The sequence below is a fragment of the Rhinoraja longicauda genome, chromosome 5 (genome assembly GCF_053455715.1).
Source record: "Rhinoraja longicauda isolate Sanriku21f chromosome 5, sRhiLon1.1, whole genome shotgun sequence".
Taxonomy (NCBI): domain Eukaryota; kingdom Metazoa; phylum Chordata; class Chondrichthyes; order Rajiformes; family Arhynchobatidae; genus Rhinoraja; species Rhinoraja longicauda.
Window position 1 is genome coordinate 61111137 of NC_135957.1, and position 14471 is coordinate 61125607.

Here is a 14471-nt window from a genome sequence, read left to right on the forward strand (position 1 = left end):
AGTAAAATTATTAAAACATGTTTTGAACAATACTGTATTTACATTGAATGTGATTTTTCTTCACTTCATTCCAACATTTTTTTTAACAAAGAGGATGCGTTTATAGCTATCTGATAGTGACAGTAAAAACACCGCAGAAAACACAGTCACCTGGGATAAAAATAACTCGGAACTACAAGCTTCAGATCTATAACGTTGAAATGATATGCTGAATCTATTTACTACAGTTATTCCACACAAAATCTGTGTAAAAACCTATGTAGAAAAAACACCTGATGATAACAGTCGTTGACCAAGTATGAGAGGTATGGAACAATGTACAGGTAGATATGTGTCACTCGAGAGAGTATCTCACACTCTGAATCTTACTCACTCCCACCCACTCCAGATGAACTATTTCCATCCCATCATGAAACTGGCCTCCACAGTATTCTATGTTACATAAGGCAAGAGTGAAGGTGCATTTAATTCCAATATGATTCTAAAACCACCTGTGCCGTGAAACAGCCAGGCTTCCGAAGTGACGCCTGTTCTTGAATGTTTCATTTTCAAATGACTTCACCTGCTCTGGAGGTGTATATATGGAGGGACATCAAGTGGATATTAATGTATTTCATACATTAAATAACATAGTAATTTAAATTAGCAATGCACTTTGTCACACAACACTACAAGGGTAAAATTATCAGCACTCATGTAAAGGCTATTTACAAAGTAAAACATATTTACATTGGATTGCAATAATATAATCAACAGCTAAAAAACCTTTGCAGATCTTCTTAATTTGAAAATGATAGCACTACCTTGGTGGTGACAGTATTTTTGTTTTGAGAGAAAAAAAGAACTAATCAACTCTGTTGCCTTGAAAATAATTATTCTGGCTTGATGTACAGGGTGTCCCTGATGGATATTTATCCCGTTGACGCAAATGAATGGCTATACAGCACAGCACCATTATTAAATAAAATTCAAGAAACAGCTGTCAAGTTTTAAAGCTACATTTTCTCTGATATTAAGTTATAGAAACAAGACTTTTTTAAGATACTGACTTCCTTCCCCCTTTGGTATTACAACTATCATTGCCTGAATTTGTAGCAGTTCCAAATACTGAGCATACATGTTGTGCTTCACCACAGTGGGCATCTACCTGAATATTGGATAACACCCTTCCGCTGGAATCCACTCACCTATTAAGAAATGTTAACTCTTTTTGCTTGGCAGAAGCTGGGGAAAGCCAGAATTGGAAAAAGCTGCTTGAGTTATTCGTCACTGGTCAGATGATGGTGCGTGTTTTAGTGGGGAGAGAAGTGGGGGGTATACATACACAGCAGACTCAACCTCAAAAATATTTATGCAAAGAATTTCTTCAAAGCAGCACATGTTGAATTTTACAAATCACCTAGCTGCAGAGAGTGACGCTGGCCGGTTCCCAAAGAACAAATCCTGTGACCAAGAAATGGAGGCCTGCAAGATTTGTGCCAAGGTTTCTTTATGGGGCAGGGGGGACGTGAGCAAAGGTCATACTGATTCCATCCCTTTTCTTGCTGCGCCTCAATCACATGTTCCCAATTCAGACTATGGAGGATTTGTTACGTGTGGTCCCCAAGTTAGCCGAGCCTCATGGGTCTGGTACCAGGAGAGAAGATTTTAAATAAAGCTCGGGTGGTAACGTGGATGGGTCCTAATGTAACTCCCCAATGAACTGGAAATGGAGTACAGTTTCCACCAAATCCCAACAAGGAAAACAAAATTATGTTGGAATAAGAAACAAATCATTCAAAGCTCTAAGCAAGTTAACCAGCATTCAAATTAATTAATTGATTAATAATTCGGGTGATGATGGCATAATGGTGAAGGACTACAGAGGAAGAAGACCTGGAATGCTGAGGAGCTTGAATGTGTTAAACATTCTTTACCATGGGCTGAATGGACCATGTATCTATTTTTATTTCTACTAACTGTTATTTCTGCAAGGAGATATATGTATGTGCATCTAATTATCACTGCATGCTGACTTTAAATGAATTGGAATGTGAATTACTGTTCCAGAACCCAACTGGTGCACTTGGAATCTGGCCATATGTAGCAAATGTCTATTCAGTACAATTATAGAACGTGTATCCATACAGTATCTATAGTACAGTAACCACCCAAGTCTTCCAAAAAGAACAGGTAAAGCTGAGGTTAAACTCCCCACCTTCAATCTGAGCTACTGCTGAGACTGTGGAAAATTAAACGAAATAAAGATGGACTTCTGATAAAGGGCTATTGACCTGAAACATTAATTCTGTTTCTCTCTCCATAACTGCTGGCTGATTCACTTAGTAATTCCAGGGGTTTTTACTTTTAGAAAAGGAGAGCCCTGCCTCTTAAACAATAATGAATCTCCTTTGAGTATAAGAGGCCTGTTCTCCCTCACAAACCATTTGAGTAGTTCAGGTGGGAGCCCTATTCAATGTTAAATATTCAGAAATATTTATGCATGTTTGAGCATTAAAAACAAAATCATGATGGGTGAAGCAAAACTATAGCTAAGCTTTCAAATTTAAAAACATATATTGGGAGAAAAACTACTTATTTGGGAAGATGGTGGAATTTAAAATTATAAATATCAAAGATTTAAAAGGATAAAATGTTGGAACTTATATTTTTAGAAGGGCATGTTTTCAAATAAATAAATACCTTGTCAGTTTATTCTGAATGTTATCCAATCCACTGTCAAGTAGACCTTTTAAACGTTGGAAGCACAGAATTTAAAAAAAAATGGCATAACTTAATTTCAAATCATTTAAATCGATGACTACACATAATATATTAAATTAGGTTTCTGGTCATGCAACAGGACAATTCACTAACAAGAACTATACTTAACTATACACTGCAGATTACTCCAAAATCTTACAATTATTTACATGCATGAAGAAAAACATATTAAAAACGTCAACAAGGGCAAACTGTCACGGGATAAATGTTATCTGTTCCAGAATCAATTTGGAATAAAACAAGGCACCTTTGGATTATGAATGAAAATACCTACTCTGACTTTTATAGGTAACTTGTCAACAATATACAACAAAATGAAATGAGGTTGTCTGTGCACTGTTTAATACAAGAACACTTGGGAGATAAATAATGTCTCCTGTTAATCTCCTGATAAACTGTGTTTGTAACATGGTTCAGAATAGCAACAAAAATGTTTACATAATCAGTTATGCAAATATGAAAATAGTTTACTACTAAATTATGGCTACTAAGCTTAATTTTCCTGAAGCCTTAAAAAAAACGCTGCTGGAACACTGGTATGAAATGCATGGATCATGGATTGTTACAGTTCACATTTCCATTATTTGGAAACTGGAAGTGATATCTAGCGATGACAACTGTTAAAACATACTTAGCTGCATCAGAAATTAAAAAACCCTTGAAAACAAGGTGAAAACTGACAATTGCAAAACTGTGTCAGGATAAAGGGATATTTGCTTACCATTTATGATCATTTGAATTATAATTTAAATGCACACAGAATTTTCTAAGAATGGTTAGCATTGTCCAGCTACACCCACCAAGTTAATGAACTAAACAATATTGGCAGTTACTGTGAAGTAGCTTTGGGTAGAATCAGCATTATCTGAACACAAAATACTAATTAAACTCCCTGTATTTTAAAGTTTCATTGTCAGAGAAGTGTCTCATTATTTTCTATTAATCTAATTGGTTTTCAGATGTCTCCCCTTCCAACTTTGAATGGCCAGTGGTGTACACCTGCAACTTCAGGCTTTGTGTAAGACTATTGTCTAATACAGACTATTGTTCCCAATAGGATGAAATGGTTGTTTTACACACCAATAACAACAAGAACAATATCCTGGATATGTTATGTAGCACCTTTAAAATTGTGAACCATCCCAGGGATCAATTATTTGACACCAAGCACACAAAGACATATTAGGGGAAATGACCAAAACCTTGGTCAGAGGTAGGCTTTCAGGACTGCGTTAAAGACAAAAAAGGAGGTAGATGGGTGGAGGGATTTGGAAGAGGAAGTGGTGAGATTTAGGCAGATGAGGGCATGGCTATTGATGGTGATGGATTAAAATAGGGAATTCTCATTAGATTAGATCTCAGGTAGTGCAGAGGTCTAAAGATTATATGGCTGGGAGAGGTTACAGAGATTGAGAGGATCAAAGTCAAGAAAAGTTTTGAAAACAGGTGTGAATTAAAAAACAAAACAAATTAACTGGAAACCAAGGTAGCAAGCAGAGCAGTGAATGATAAAAGGGTTTGGCGCAAATTAGGAAATAGAAGGCAGTATTTTGGAAAAAGCTCGAGCTTACAAAAGAGGTGGTCAGAAGTTCCCCGAATTGAGGTGAATAAGTTGCAAAGATTTACTTGAAAGCTTCAGCTGGAGATGAGCTGAGGCAGAATTGGGTTACAGTACCAGAGTGGAAATAGGTAGTCTCAGTGATGACGCACATTTGTAGTCTAAAGCTCATCTTGGATCACTGTGACACTCGCTGTTTTAAGTCAGGATGTTGTAAGGCAGAAGGATGTAACCTGTGACTAGGGAATGGCTTTAATGATGGAGACAGAAGACAATGGGCTTGGTCTTCCTATTTCTTGGAGACTTCTGCTGATTCAGTAGTGTGCAATCAGACAATTTCGGAACAGTGAAAGGACAGAGGGAGATAGTGGAAAGGGAGAAGTTAAGATATATACACAGTTCCGGAGTAAGTCAGTGGGTCAGGCAATATCTTTAGAACACGTGGATAGGCGACGTTTCAGGTCATGTCCCTTCTTCAGACTTCAGTTGAAGAAGGGTCCCGATCTAAAACGTTGCTTATCCATGTCCTCCACAGATGCCGCCTGACCCACTGGGTTACTCCAGAACTCTGTGTTCCACGCAAGATTCCAGCATCTGTAGTCCCTTGTATCTAACATATACAGAATGACATTCCACTTTTCGATGATGTTGCTGAGGGTAGTGTGGAGATAAAAATAGGGACAAACAAGAAAATGTCCTTAATGGATAGCTTAGGTAATAGGGGGCGGATGGAGAACGGGAAAAACGTGACAGTCACAACAAATGCTGTGTTTCAAAAATGCATTGAGATTTATTTAGGAAAAAAAATGGAAAAGGGAATGTTTAGCTGTATGATGACAGCAGTAATCTTTGCTGCAACTGGTTTTGCTATTTTATTCATAGCTTCTGGAAAATATGTTTTTTTCTCCCCAGTAACTTTAAAGAAAATTGCGATGTTCCTGCAGACCCCCAGGCTCGGTATGTCCCCAAACATTCTACAATCAATTAATTATTTCAATTCACTCTTGTTATGTAGCTCAGAAAGTTAATTTCCCCGATTTCTTTGAATTAGAGTACCAAAAGTATATTGGCTGAATTGAGCTGATCAGTGTATTCAGTTTTCACCAGATTTTATTCACCAAAATAAAAAGTTTGTAGAAAATTTCAAGACAAAAGCATTGCCTCTTTCCTGTGTAAAATCTTCCCTTCAGTAAGAAATATGAAGCAGAGGCTTTATGCACAAGTGTAAGTCTCAATCAGATGTCAGTTAATAGTTAATCTGATTCGGGAAATAACTAGCAGTGAGAGAGAAAGAGAGCGCAAGTTAGAGTGTGAGAGGTAGAGGAGAGATAGAAGGGATGGAGAGGAGATAGCGAAGAGAGATAGAGGAGAAAGGGAAAGCGAGAAAGAGAGAGAGAGAGCGAGAGAGAGAGGGTTAACGAGAGGAGGAATTTCCAAAGGGAGATTTGGAATAAGTCACTGTCTCTGTGACAGAATCCAGTGGTGGAACCATAAAGCAGTTTGCCGTTTACTCAATACAAAAGCATGTTTCTGGGGTCATAATAAAACCAAAAAAACAAAATTAAAATGATATTAAAGATCGTGTTTAAAAAAAAATCTTTTCAAAAGGTTTACATACAGTATTTTGGATTCAGTGGCCCACGTATTCATATCCCTGCACTTCAGTGTTAAACCTAGTCTCGAAGCAGAAGTTTCATTAACAATGATAATTATAGTTGAAAATTAGAGTTAAAAATGGAAACATTGGTGAATATGAATACCAAGAGCCTACTTCACAAAAGCCACTATTGATCACTCTGCACAACTCTCGATCGTGGCAGCTGCTGTGGCAAGTGTTGCCATTCAATATTTGTTTGGGTTGGGAAGGAACAAAGCCTGACCTCCGTCTCATTGAATATCTTGTCCTTCTTGTTTTTTGAACACACCTGTGTAATGCATCAAGGTGGGAGAGCAAAGAGCCCAATGACGGACACAGTGCAAGTGGCAGTTTTGACCATCACGGTTCTACATCAGCAATTACAACAGATCTTCCCTGCTCAAAAGGCACCTTCAAAGGAGTGCCAGAGGTGTCTTACAAATTCAATTTACATAAATTACACTTCAAATTTTTTTTTCTTTTTTCTAAGTACAAAGGAGGTGATATTGCTCAAGTGTGAAAATCGAACTGTATGATTTCTTAAAAGTTTCGGTCAGGTTCTGCAGAAGGCAAAATGGGAATGTTTTAACCAGATTCTTTGTACAAGGCAAACATAGAGTTCCAGTATAGTAATGAATTAAAACAGAGGATGCAGGAGTACATTTTACAGTGTGCAGATATTAGATGAGAAACCATCTTTAATGTTACTGAGTCATGTTGAACATTCAGAAGATTTCCTGAGTTGGTGTGTGACATGAGCCACTGAGCTTGTTGAAAGATATAACTGAGTTTTTTTGTCGCGTCCTTCAAGGTACAATGAGATGCTGCCTGACTCATTCTTTTTGAGAACGAAGGCCAAACTCCTTACAACAATAATTAATAATCATAACAAAATAACAGGGTCATTATCACTGTCAGGTTCCCTGCACAAGCAGGGTATAGCACCAATGAGAGGATAAACCTCAGCTGTTCTAAGGAGTAATACCTGGACAAAGCATTGCTGCAGTTTAAGACTGTTGTAGTGTGCATCAAAGAGAAAAGCGTCAATAGATGAATGTTGTCTGCATCCTGATCAAGTGAACCTCCTGCTTATTTAAAAAAAAACAACAGAAAAAGGGAAGAACGAATCAGTCACTGGGTGCAGTCTTTCCTAGGCTGTTCATCAGTTGTACATTTATCAGCCATTTCCTGGCAGAAATCTACCGTCACAGTTTGACTGCACTGTTCAAAAGAGGGCCTCTTCTCCAAGCACGTTCCTTGGTCAAGCAGCCTCTGCATATTTCCCGCTGTGCATACTTCTGCATTGTGGCCACACGGCCACTGGTCTTGATGATGGGATCCTGCTTGCTCTGAGCAACATTGCACACCATCTCCAGTGCACTGTGTTTTCTGAAACTTCCGCTCCAATCCATCAGGGGGCGAGATGGTGCTGCCCGTAGCTGCAGGCTCATCCTCTGGCCGAAAGACTGGACAAAATGTCTGCATTTGTTCTGGGCTTAACTGGACATCTCCGCACACTTCTTGGCAAAGGCACGAGAAGTTATCCCACAGTTCTCCCATGCAAGCATTCAGCTGGTTCCTTTCTGTCAGCAACTTTTCTTTTTCACAAAGCTGGGTAAAAATACAGAAAACGTGTCTGGTTATAGACCATAGTGCGTGTTTAACAACATGTACTCATTATCTTTCTTTTATAATATTGAACGAAATTGTATAATATCACTTCATGCAGAACATGGCCTCTGATGAATGTCCTGCAATCTGAGATCCAATGCAGACCAATCAATTTGGTTTCATGTCTTAAAAACAATAATACATTCAGACACTGAAGAACCAGTTTCCGTGTTACTCATTATTACTCAAGTAGGTGGCTTTAATCTACTTTGGACAAGATTTTTTCCCCCTTCAGCAGTATCTTTCAATATAGAGTAACCATTGATTTATCAGGCGTTGCAACATGACGAGAAAAAACTGGAGGGAAATAAATCAGTATATTAATCAATAAACTGGTGTATTGCCATTATAAGCAGCAGAATAGTTTCACAGCTTGGACAGCTGAACCATCTGGAATTAAAAGCTCCGGAATACATCTCCATTGCAACTACAAGGGTGTAATTAAAACAAATAGGGAAGTTTTATTAAATAGAAAAATTAAGTTATCGAGGACCGGATAAGTTATGGAAGCCTGGATATGTTTTACATTTGCTTCAATAACCAGGCCGATCATTTTACGGATATTTTTACAGCATGTTCATAACCTCTATTTTTGTTTTCTTTCATATTTCCAGGCCATTCACAGTTCTGACACATCTAGGTCAGACGACTGTTTAGCTGCCTCCAATTCCTCCTTGTAATAAGGATTAAAATTGTTATGGTCCTTAATAAACCATTAGCGTATATATATATCAATAATAAACCTACCGCATTAGAACAGATAGTTTTGGAGATACTTAACTGGTCAGCAAATGCAGTTCAATGATATATTTACTGGCAAATTTGGTGTGACCATTATACTGATTGATTGCCATCATAGTAAAATATTTCTGTTGACATTTTTATATTATTTAATAGACTTTTTATACTGATGAATGTTAAACTTTTTATCTGCCATTCAATGGTTTGAGGTTGTCGTGAATGCAATAGAACTGAACAAAAACAGGGTTCACTGTGATCATCTTGAGGTCAATTTTATTTTCACGAGTATGGCAGAAACCAATGAGAATGGACATTTAAAAATCCCTGGTCATTTACATTATTTAGCCACAGGGTTTTACAGACATTAAGGTATTTATTTAGCACGGGTAGGAATCGTATATTTATTGAAATTGAGTCCCATAACATTAGCAGGGGATAGATGGCACTCACTCTTCGGGTAAATGTAAAGATGCATAGTGCCAGGGGGCACAGTGGTGCAGTGGAAGCATTGCTGCCTTACCAGGTTCGAACCTGACTACGGGTGCATGCTTTATGGAGTTTGTACATTCTGTTCTCCCTGTGACCACGTGGGTTTTCTCTGAGATCTTCGGTTTCTTCCCACATTCCAAAGACCTACAGGTTTGTAGGTTCATTGGCTTGTGTGTGTAGGATAGTGTTAATGTGTTAAGTGTATATTGTCCCTAGTGTGTAGAATAGGGTTAATGTGCAGGGATCGCTGGTTGGTGCGGAATCGGTGGGCCGAAGGACCTGTTTCCGTGCTGTATCTCTAAACCTAAAAAAACTAAAACTAAAAGGTATCAAGGGGATGTGAGGAAAAATTAAGCAGAACATAATAATTATCTAAAACCATTGTCTGTGGATGGAACCAGGGTTAATTAGCACTTTTAAAAGGTAATTGGATAGGCAATTGAGGAGAAATTACTTCTACGACTTCAAAAAATAAGCAGGGAATAGCACTGACAGAGGGGAGCAATATAGACAAAGGGCAGAAACCCTCATTCTGTGCCTGATTCTATTTCCGTCAATGCTCTTATGTTGGAAGTAGCATCTTGGCAATGTACAACTGCAGACAATTTGTTGGCACCAATTGTTGAACCCTGGCTTTGCAATGCATCCTTAAACTGATGTGTCACAGCTTGGTTGATGGCAATAGAGAAGACATGTTGCTGGAAGCAACACCTAACACAGTTCAACACATTAGATGCTTCAACCAAATAAACGGCTTGAATATTTCAACAGATGGCAATCCCAATGTACCACCACTTTGCATGCATATCCTGCTTGAGCCCCAAATATATCCAGTGCTTCACATCAACTCATAAAGAGGAAAAAATTGGTTTTGGAATTGAAATATATCTAAGGTAAACAATTTAATGATGTAGATAAAGCAAAGAGCATTACAGCAAAGGAACAGGGCCTTTGGCCCACCATGTCTGCGACAACTATGAAGCCAATCTAACTAAACATATCTGCCAACACATGGTCAGTATCCCTCTATTCCCTGACTGTTCATGTCTATATCTAAATGCCTCTTAAATATTGCTATCATATCTGCTTCCACCACCTCACCTCAGCACCGACCACTCTCTATGTAAAAAACTTGCCTCACTCATCTCGAAGCTCCTGCTCCTAATGCCCTCTAGCTTTTAAAATTTCCACCATGACCAGCTATCCTAAACCTGTCTCTCATAATTTTAATTATTCATATCAGTTCCTCCTCAAAAATGATCCATATTTGCCCAACCTCTCCTTGCACAGGTGACATCCCGGTAAACATCTGGTGCAAACTCTGGACATCTTTCCTGTAATGCCATGTACAGAACTGCACTCAGCACTTAAACATGGCAAACTAAAGTTTTACACAGCTGCAACATTACACCCCACTTTTATATTCAACTAGACCAAATGGACCCGTTGGGCCCATTCCTCGCAGAGGGGGAACAGGGGAGGGGAGAGGGTGTCACTGAGTGAGCCGTGGACCCAAAGCCTCTCCTGTATTGGTGTAGCACCCTCAACCTCCCACTCAATCCCCCTTATCCCCCCCCCACCCTACCCCCCACTCTCCCATCTTCCCTGACCCCCACTGCCCCCTTCCCCCCACCCCCTCTCTCATCCCCCCACCACCACCCCCCTACCCCTGCTGTCCCCTACCCCCCACCCCACCCCACCCTGCCCTCCTCCCCAGTCCCTCGCACTCTCCCCCACCCCCCCATTCCCCACCACCCCCCTTTCCCCCACTCTCTCCTCCCCCAGCCCCACTCTAACTCTCCCCCACCCCCCTTTCCCCCACTCTCTCCTCCCCCACCCCCACCTTCCCCACTCGCTCCTCCCCCACCCTCACCCCCTCCTACCCCCACCCTCTCCTCCACCCACTCGCCCCATCCCCATTCTCACTGTCCCCCTCCCCCCACTTCCCCACTCTCCCCTGACCCCTACTGTTCCCCTCCCCCCGCTGTCCCCCTCCCCAGTCCCACTCTCCCTCCCACCCCAACTCACTGCTCCTCCCACTCTCCCCCTCCCCCCACTCTCTCGTCCCCCACACCCACTCTCACTCTCCCCCAGCCCCCCTTTCCCCACCACCCCCTCTCTCTCCTCCCCCACCCCCCCCGCCCCACTCTCTCCTCCCCCACCCTCACCTTCCTCCTACCCCCACCCTTCCCCTCCACCCACTCGGCCACCACGTCCACTCCCCTCCGTGGAGCCGTTGGCGGCGAAAGGCACTTACCGAGCGTGCAGGGAGGAGGAGGGAGCACTGGACTACTCGAGTCGGGCAGCGAAGGTGGGATTACTCGAGCGAAGGTGGGACTACTGGAGTCGGGCAGCGGAGGTGGGACCACTCGAGCGGAGGTGGGACTACTGGAGTCGGGCAGCGGAGGTGGGACCACTCGAGTCGGCAGCGGAGGTGGGACCACTCGAGCGGAGGTGGGACTACTCGAGTCGGCAGCGGAGGTGGGACCACTCGAGTCGGCAGCGGAGGTGGGACCACTCGAGCGGAGGTGGGACTACTGGAGTCGGGCAGCGGAGGTGGGACCACTCGAGCGGAGGTGGGACTACTCGAGTCGGGCAGCAGAGGTGGGACTACTCGAGTCGGGCAGCGGCGGGTCTGGGAGAGTGGGGAGGGGAGAGAAGCGAGAGGAGAGTGGCACGGCGGGAGGCGCGCACGACATGGTGGAGCGTGAGGAGGAGGAGAGCGGCCGCCATCTTTCTGAAGTCGTGACGGGGCCGTCGGTGGCAGCGGCCCTCGTCGACGCCGCCATTGGTGGAAGCGGCCACTGAAGGAGGAGGAGAAAGAGGTAAGGGGCGCTGGGCCCGGGCAGGAAGGGGGACTCGAGAAAGCCGTGGGTTGAAGGAACGAAAGGGAAGGATGAGTGGAGCATCAGCCCGACCATCTCCCTCCTGCTCGGGAGTGTCCCCCGGGTGTGAGAACGCGGGGAGAGTGAGGGGAGAGCCCCTGATTGCGGGCGGGCGGGCGGCTCCGCTAACGGTGTCCATCTTGTTTGTGCGAGTGAGGAGAGAGGCCCTGTGTGCCCTCTGGTGACGTCAGACGTACAGCACTTTGAGAAATGTGTTTAGAAATGAGAGTTTTAAACTTTAAAATGTCTCTAACTTAAAAATATAGAAGACCAATTTAAATAAAACTTGTTATAAACAGTCGCCAGGACAGTGGTGATTAAGGTGGCGCTAAAATTGTGGCGCTATGGTTTACCGTTTTGGCTGCAGATCCACATGTCTCTCAGAGAGATATACATACAAACATACATGCATGAATTGTACCGGGGGGGGGGGGGGGGGGGGGTAGGAGGAGGGGAAGGGGGGGGTGGGAAGCACGAGCTCATCTCTCACTGTCGCACCGGTCCCATTGTGACGTCAAACCTGGGCTCAATCCTGACCTCTGCTCCTGTCTGTGTGGAGTTTTCACATTCTTCATACAACTCTGTAGCTTTTATCCAGGAGCTCTATTTTCCTCCATTTTGGGACACCCCAAAAATGCGCAGCGCTCAATTGGCCTATGTAAATTGTCCCTTTTGTGTAGATAAATGGTAGAATCTGGGCGATTGAGAAGAATGTGGGAGAATGATTAGTGTAAAAGAAGGGTGCGTGATTGTTGCCATGGGCTGTGGCTGATCAGTGGTTGATGGTCCTGTTTCTGTGCTGTGTCTTTCTGTGACAGATATCATGAGGCCAACTTAAAGTCAATTATTTCTCTGTAGGTTGTTGTCTAGATATAAATCCCTGGCTGCTCCCCAAGATCAGAGAATCAATGGGATTATTTTACCACGGCCACCAATTGTGATGCAAGCAGTGAACAGAAAGTTACAAATAAGTAGTTTATAATAAGTAGTTGAATTTTCACGACCACTCACCAACTTTTGAATTTCACATTCCAAGTTCTGAATGCAGTCGAGTTTTCGCTTCCGACAACGCTGGGCTGCTATCCGGTTTTTACTACGCCGGCGGACATCATGTATAAATTCTAATTGCTCCGAGGTCAATTTGTGCATCTTAACCATCATTTGGAAATCATTCCTTGGAAGATCTGTGATCTGATCTATTGGAAAGGGGAGTTTGACCTAGAATATAAAGGTAAGATGAAATGGTTATCAGGCACATTGGAACAAAAGAATTCCAGCTATTCAACTATTCAACTATCCAACTATTCAGTGCAAATTCAAATAATCATTAATTGAAAGATATGTAAGTGACAATCACTATAGCAGGACAACGAATGTACGGATTAGCACCCAATAAATGAATGTTTACCAAAACAATCTGAAAAACTGTAAGATCCAGCCACAATTACTGCAAGATGCATGCACCTGCAAAGCACTTCACAGCAGTAGCCAGTTGTATTGGGTGCACGGCATTTAAGACAGATGACAAATCTCTCTCATCGTTTGCAACTCACATGCAAAACCCTATCATTTTGCAATGCAGTCTAAAACCTGCAGATGGCACTGGCAGAATGAATGATCATAAATCCTGGATTAGAACAACAATGGGCACTTAATCACTAAATTCTTTCAGAATGGCTCACATTCTTACATAATGCATAATCAACACATGACAACGCATTTTCCCTGACAATCATAAAACAGCAACTGAAAAACAATAGGCCGCAGTCCAGAGAATTATTTGGAACAGGTCCATCATCAGTAAAAAAAGTAGATGTCAAACAATCAGAAACATACAGCACAGAAGAAAGACACCATTTGGGCCAAACCTACAATAAATTATATTTAGGTAATGCCATTTTCCAGTTTTTGATCTATAACTTTGCAGGTCATGTCTTTAAGTGCTTATCCAAGTATTTGTTAAACGTGTTGAAGGTTCCTGGCTCCACCACACTTACAGGCAGTGTGTTGAATGAATGAATGAATAAGTTTATTGGCCAAGTATGCATATACAAGGAATGTGTCTTGGTGCTCCGCTCACAAATGACAACCTTTTACACCGTGCGATGTAAAATGCACACATTTCAACACTTAAATTAATGAAGGTAGCAACATTTTATTATGATTAACACTTTTTAATATTCATATATAATTACAACAGGTGGTGGATCAGAATTGGCTGGAAATAACAATGGTGAGTTCACAAGTTTATTTTTCATTATTGTATTTATCTGTGCGTATTGTGTTTACTGGTCTGTTAAGTTGCTGTAAGTAAGAATTTCATTGTTCTGTTGTCAGTACATATGATTGTCACGCACTCTTGACTCTTGAATACCATGATTAGTAGGAAGGAAAATCTCGACATTTGTGGTGAGAAAGTTACAGATATTGAGATGTTAATCACTTTAAATTGGCAGATGATTTAAATCTTTCCACCGTTGGACTTGCCAAAACAAGTTTTCTGAAAATCTCCACAACTGTCAGAACACCAAATGGAATTAAAATCTTTGTGGAAAATTAGAGCTGTCCTTGATGCCAGAGCACCCTGTTAATCTAGGACCAGATGTCACAGCCTCAGAATTAAAGGACGTTCCTTTAGGAAGGAGATGAGGAGGAATTTCTTTAGTCAGAGGGTGATGAATCTGTGGAATTCTTTGCCACAGAAGGCTGTGGAGGCCGTCAATGGATA

The 14471-nt window shown here is 41.8% G+C and overlaps 1 protein-coding gene across 1 annotated transcript in view; it reads right to left on the reverse strand.

The window, feature by feature from the left end:
- bach2b (BACH transcriptional regulator 2b) overlaps positions 1-14471 on the reverse strand; it is a 223966-nt gene continuing 209495 nt past the window's right edge. Inside the window, exons 5-6 of the mRNA XM_078399663.1 lie at positions 12755-12961; positions 1-7568 (exon numbers count right to left, since the gene is read on the reverse strand). Of these exons, the coding sequence (XP_078255789.1) occupies positions 7089-7568; positions 12755-12961 (687 nt within the window). The 3' untranslated portion in view covers positions 1-7088. The remainder of the gene's footprint in view (positions 7569-12754; positions 12962-14471) is intronic.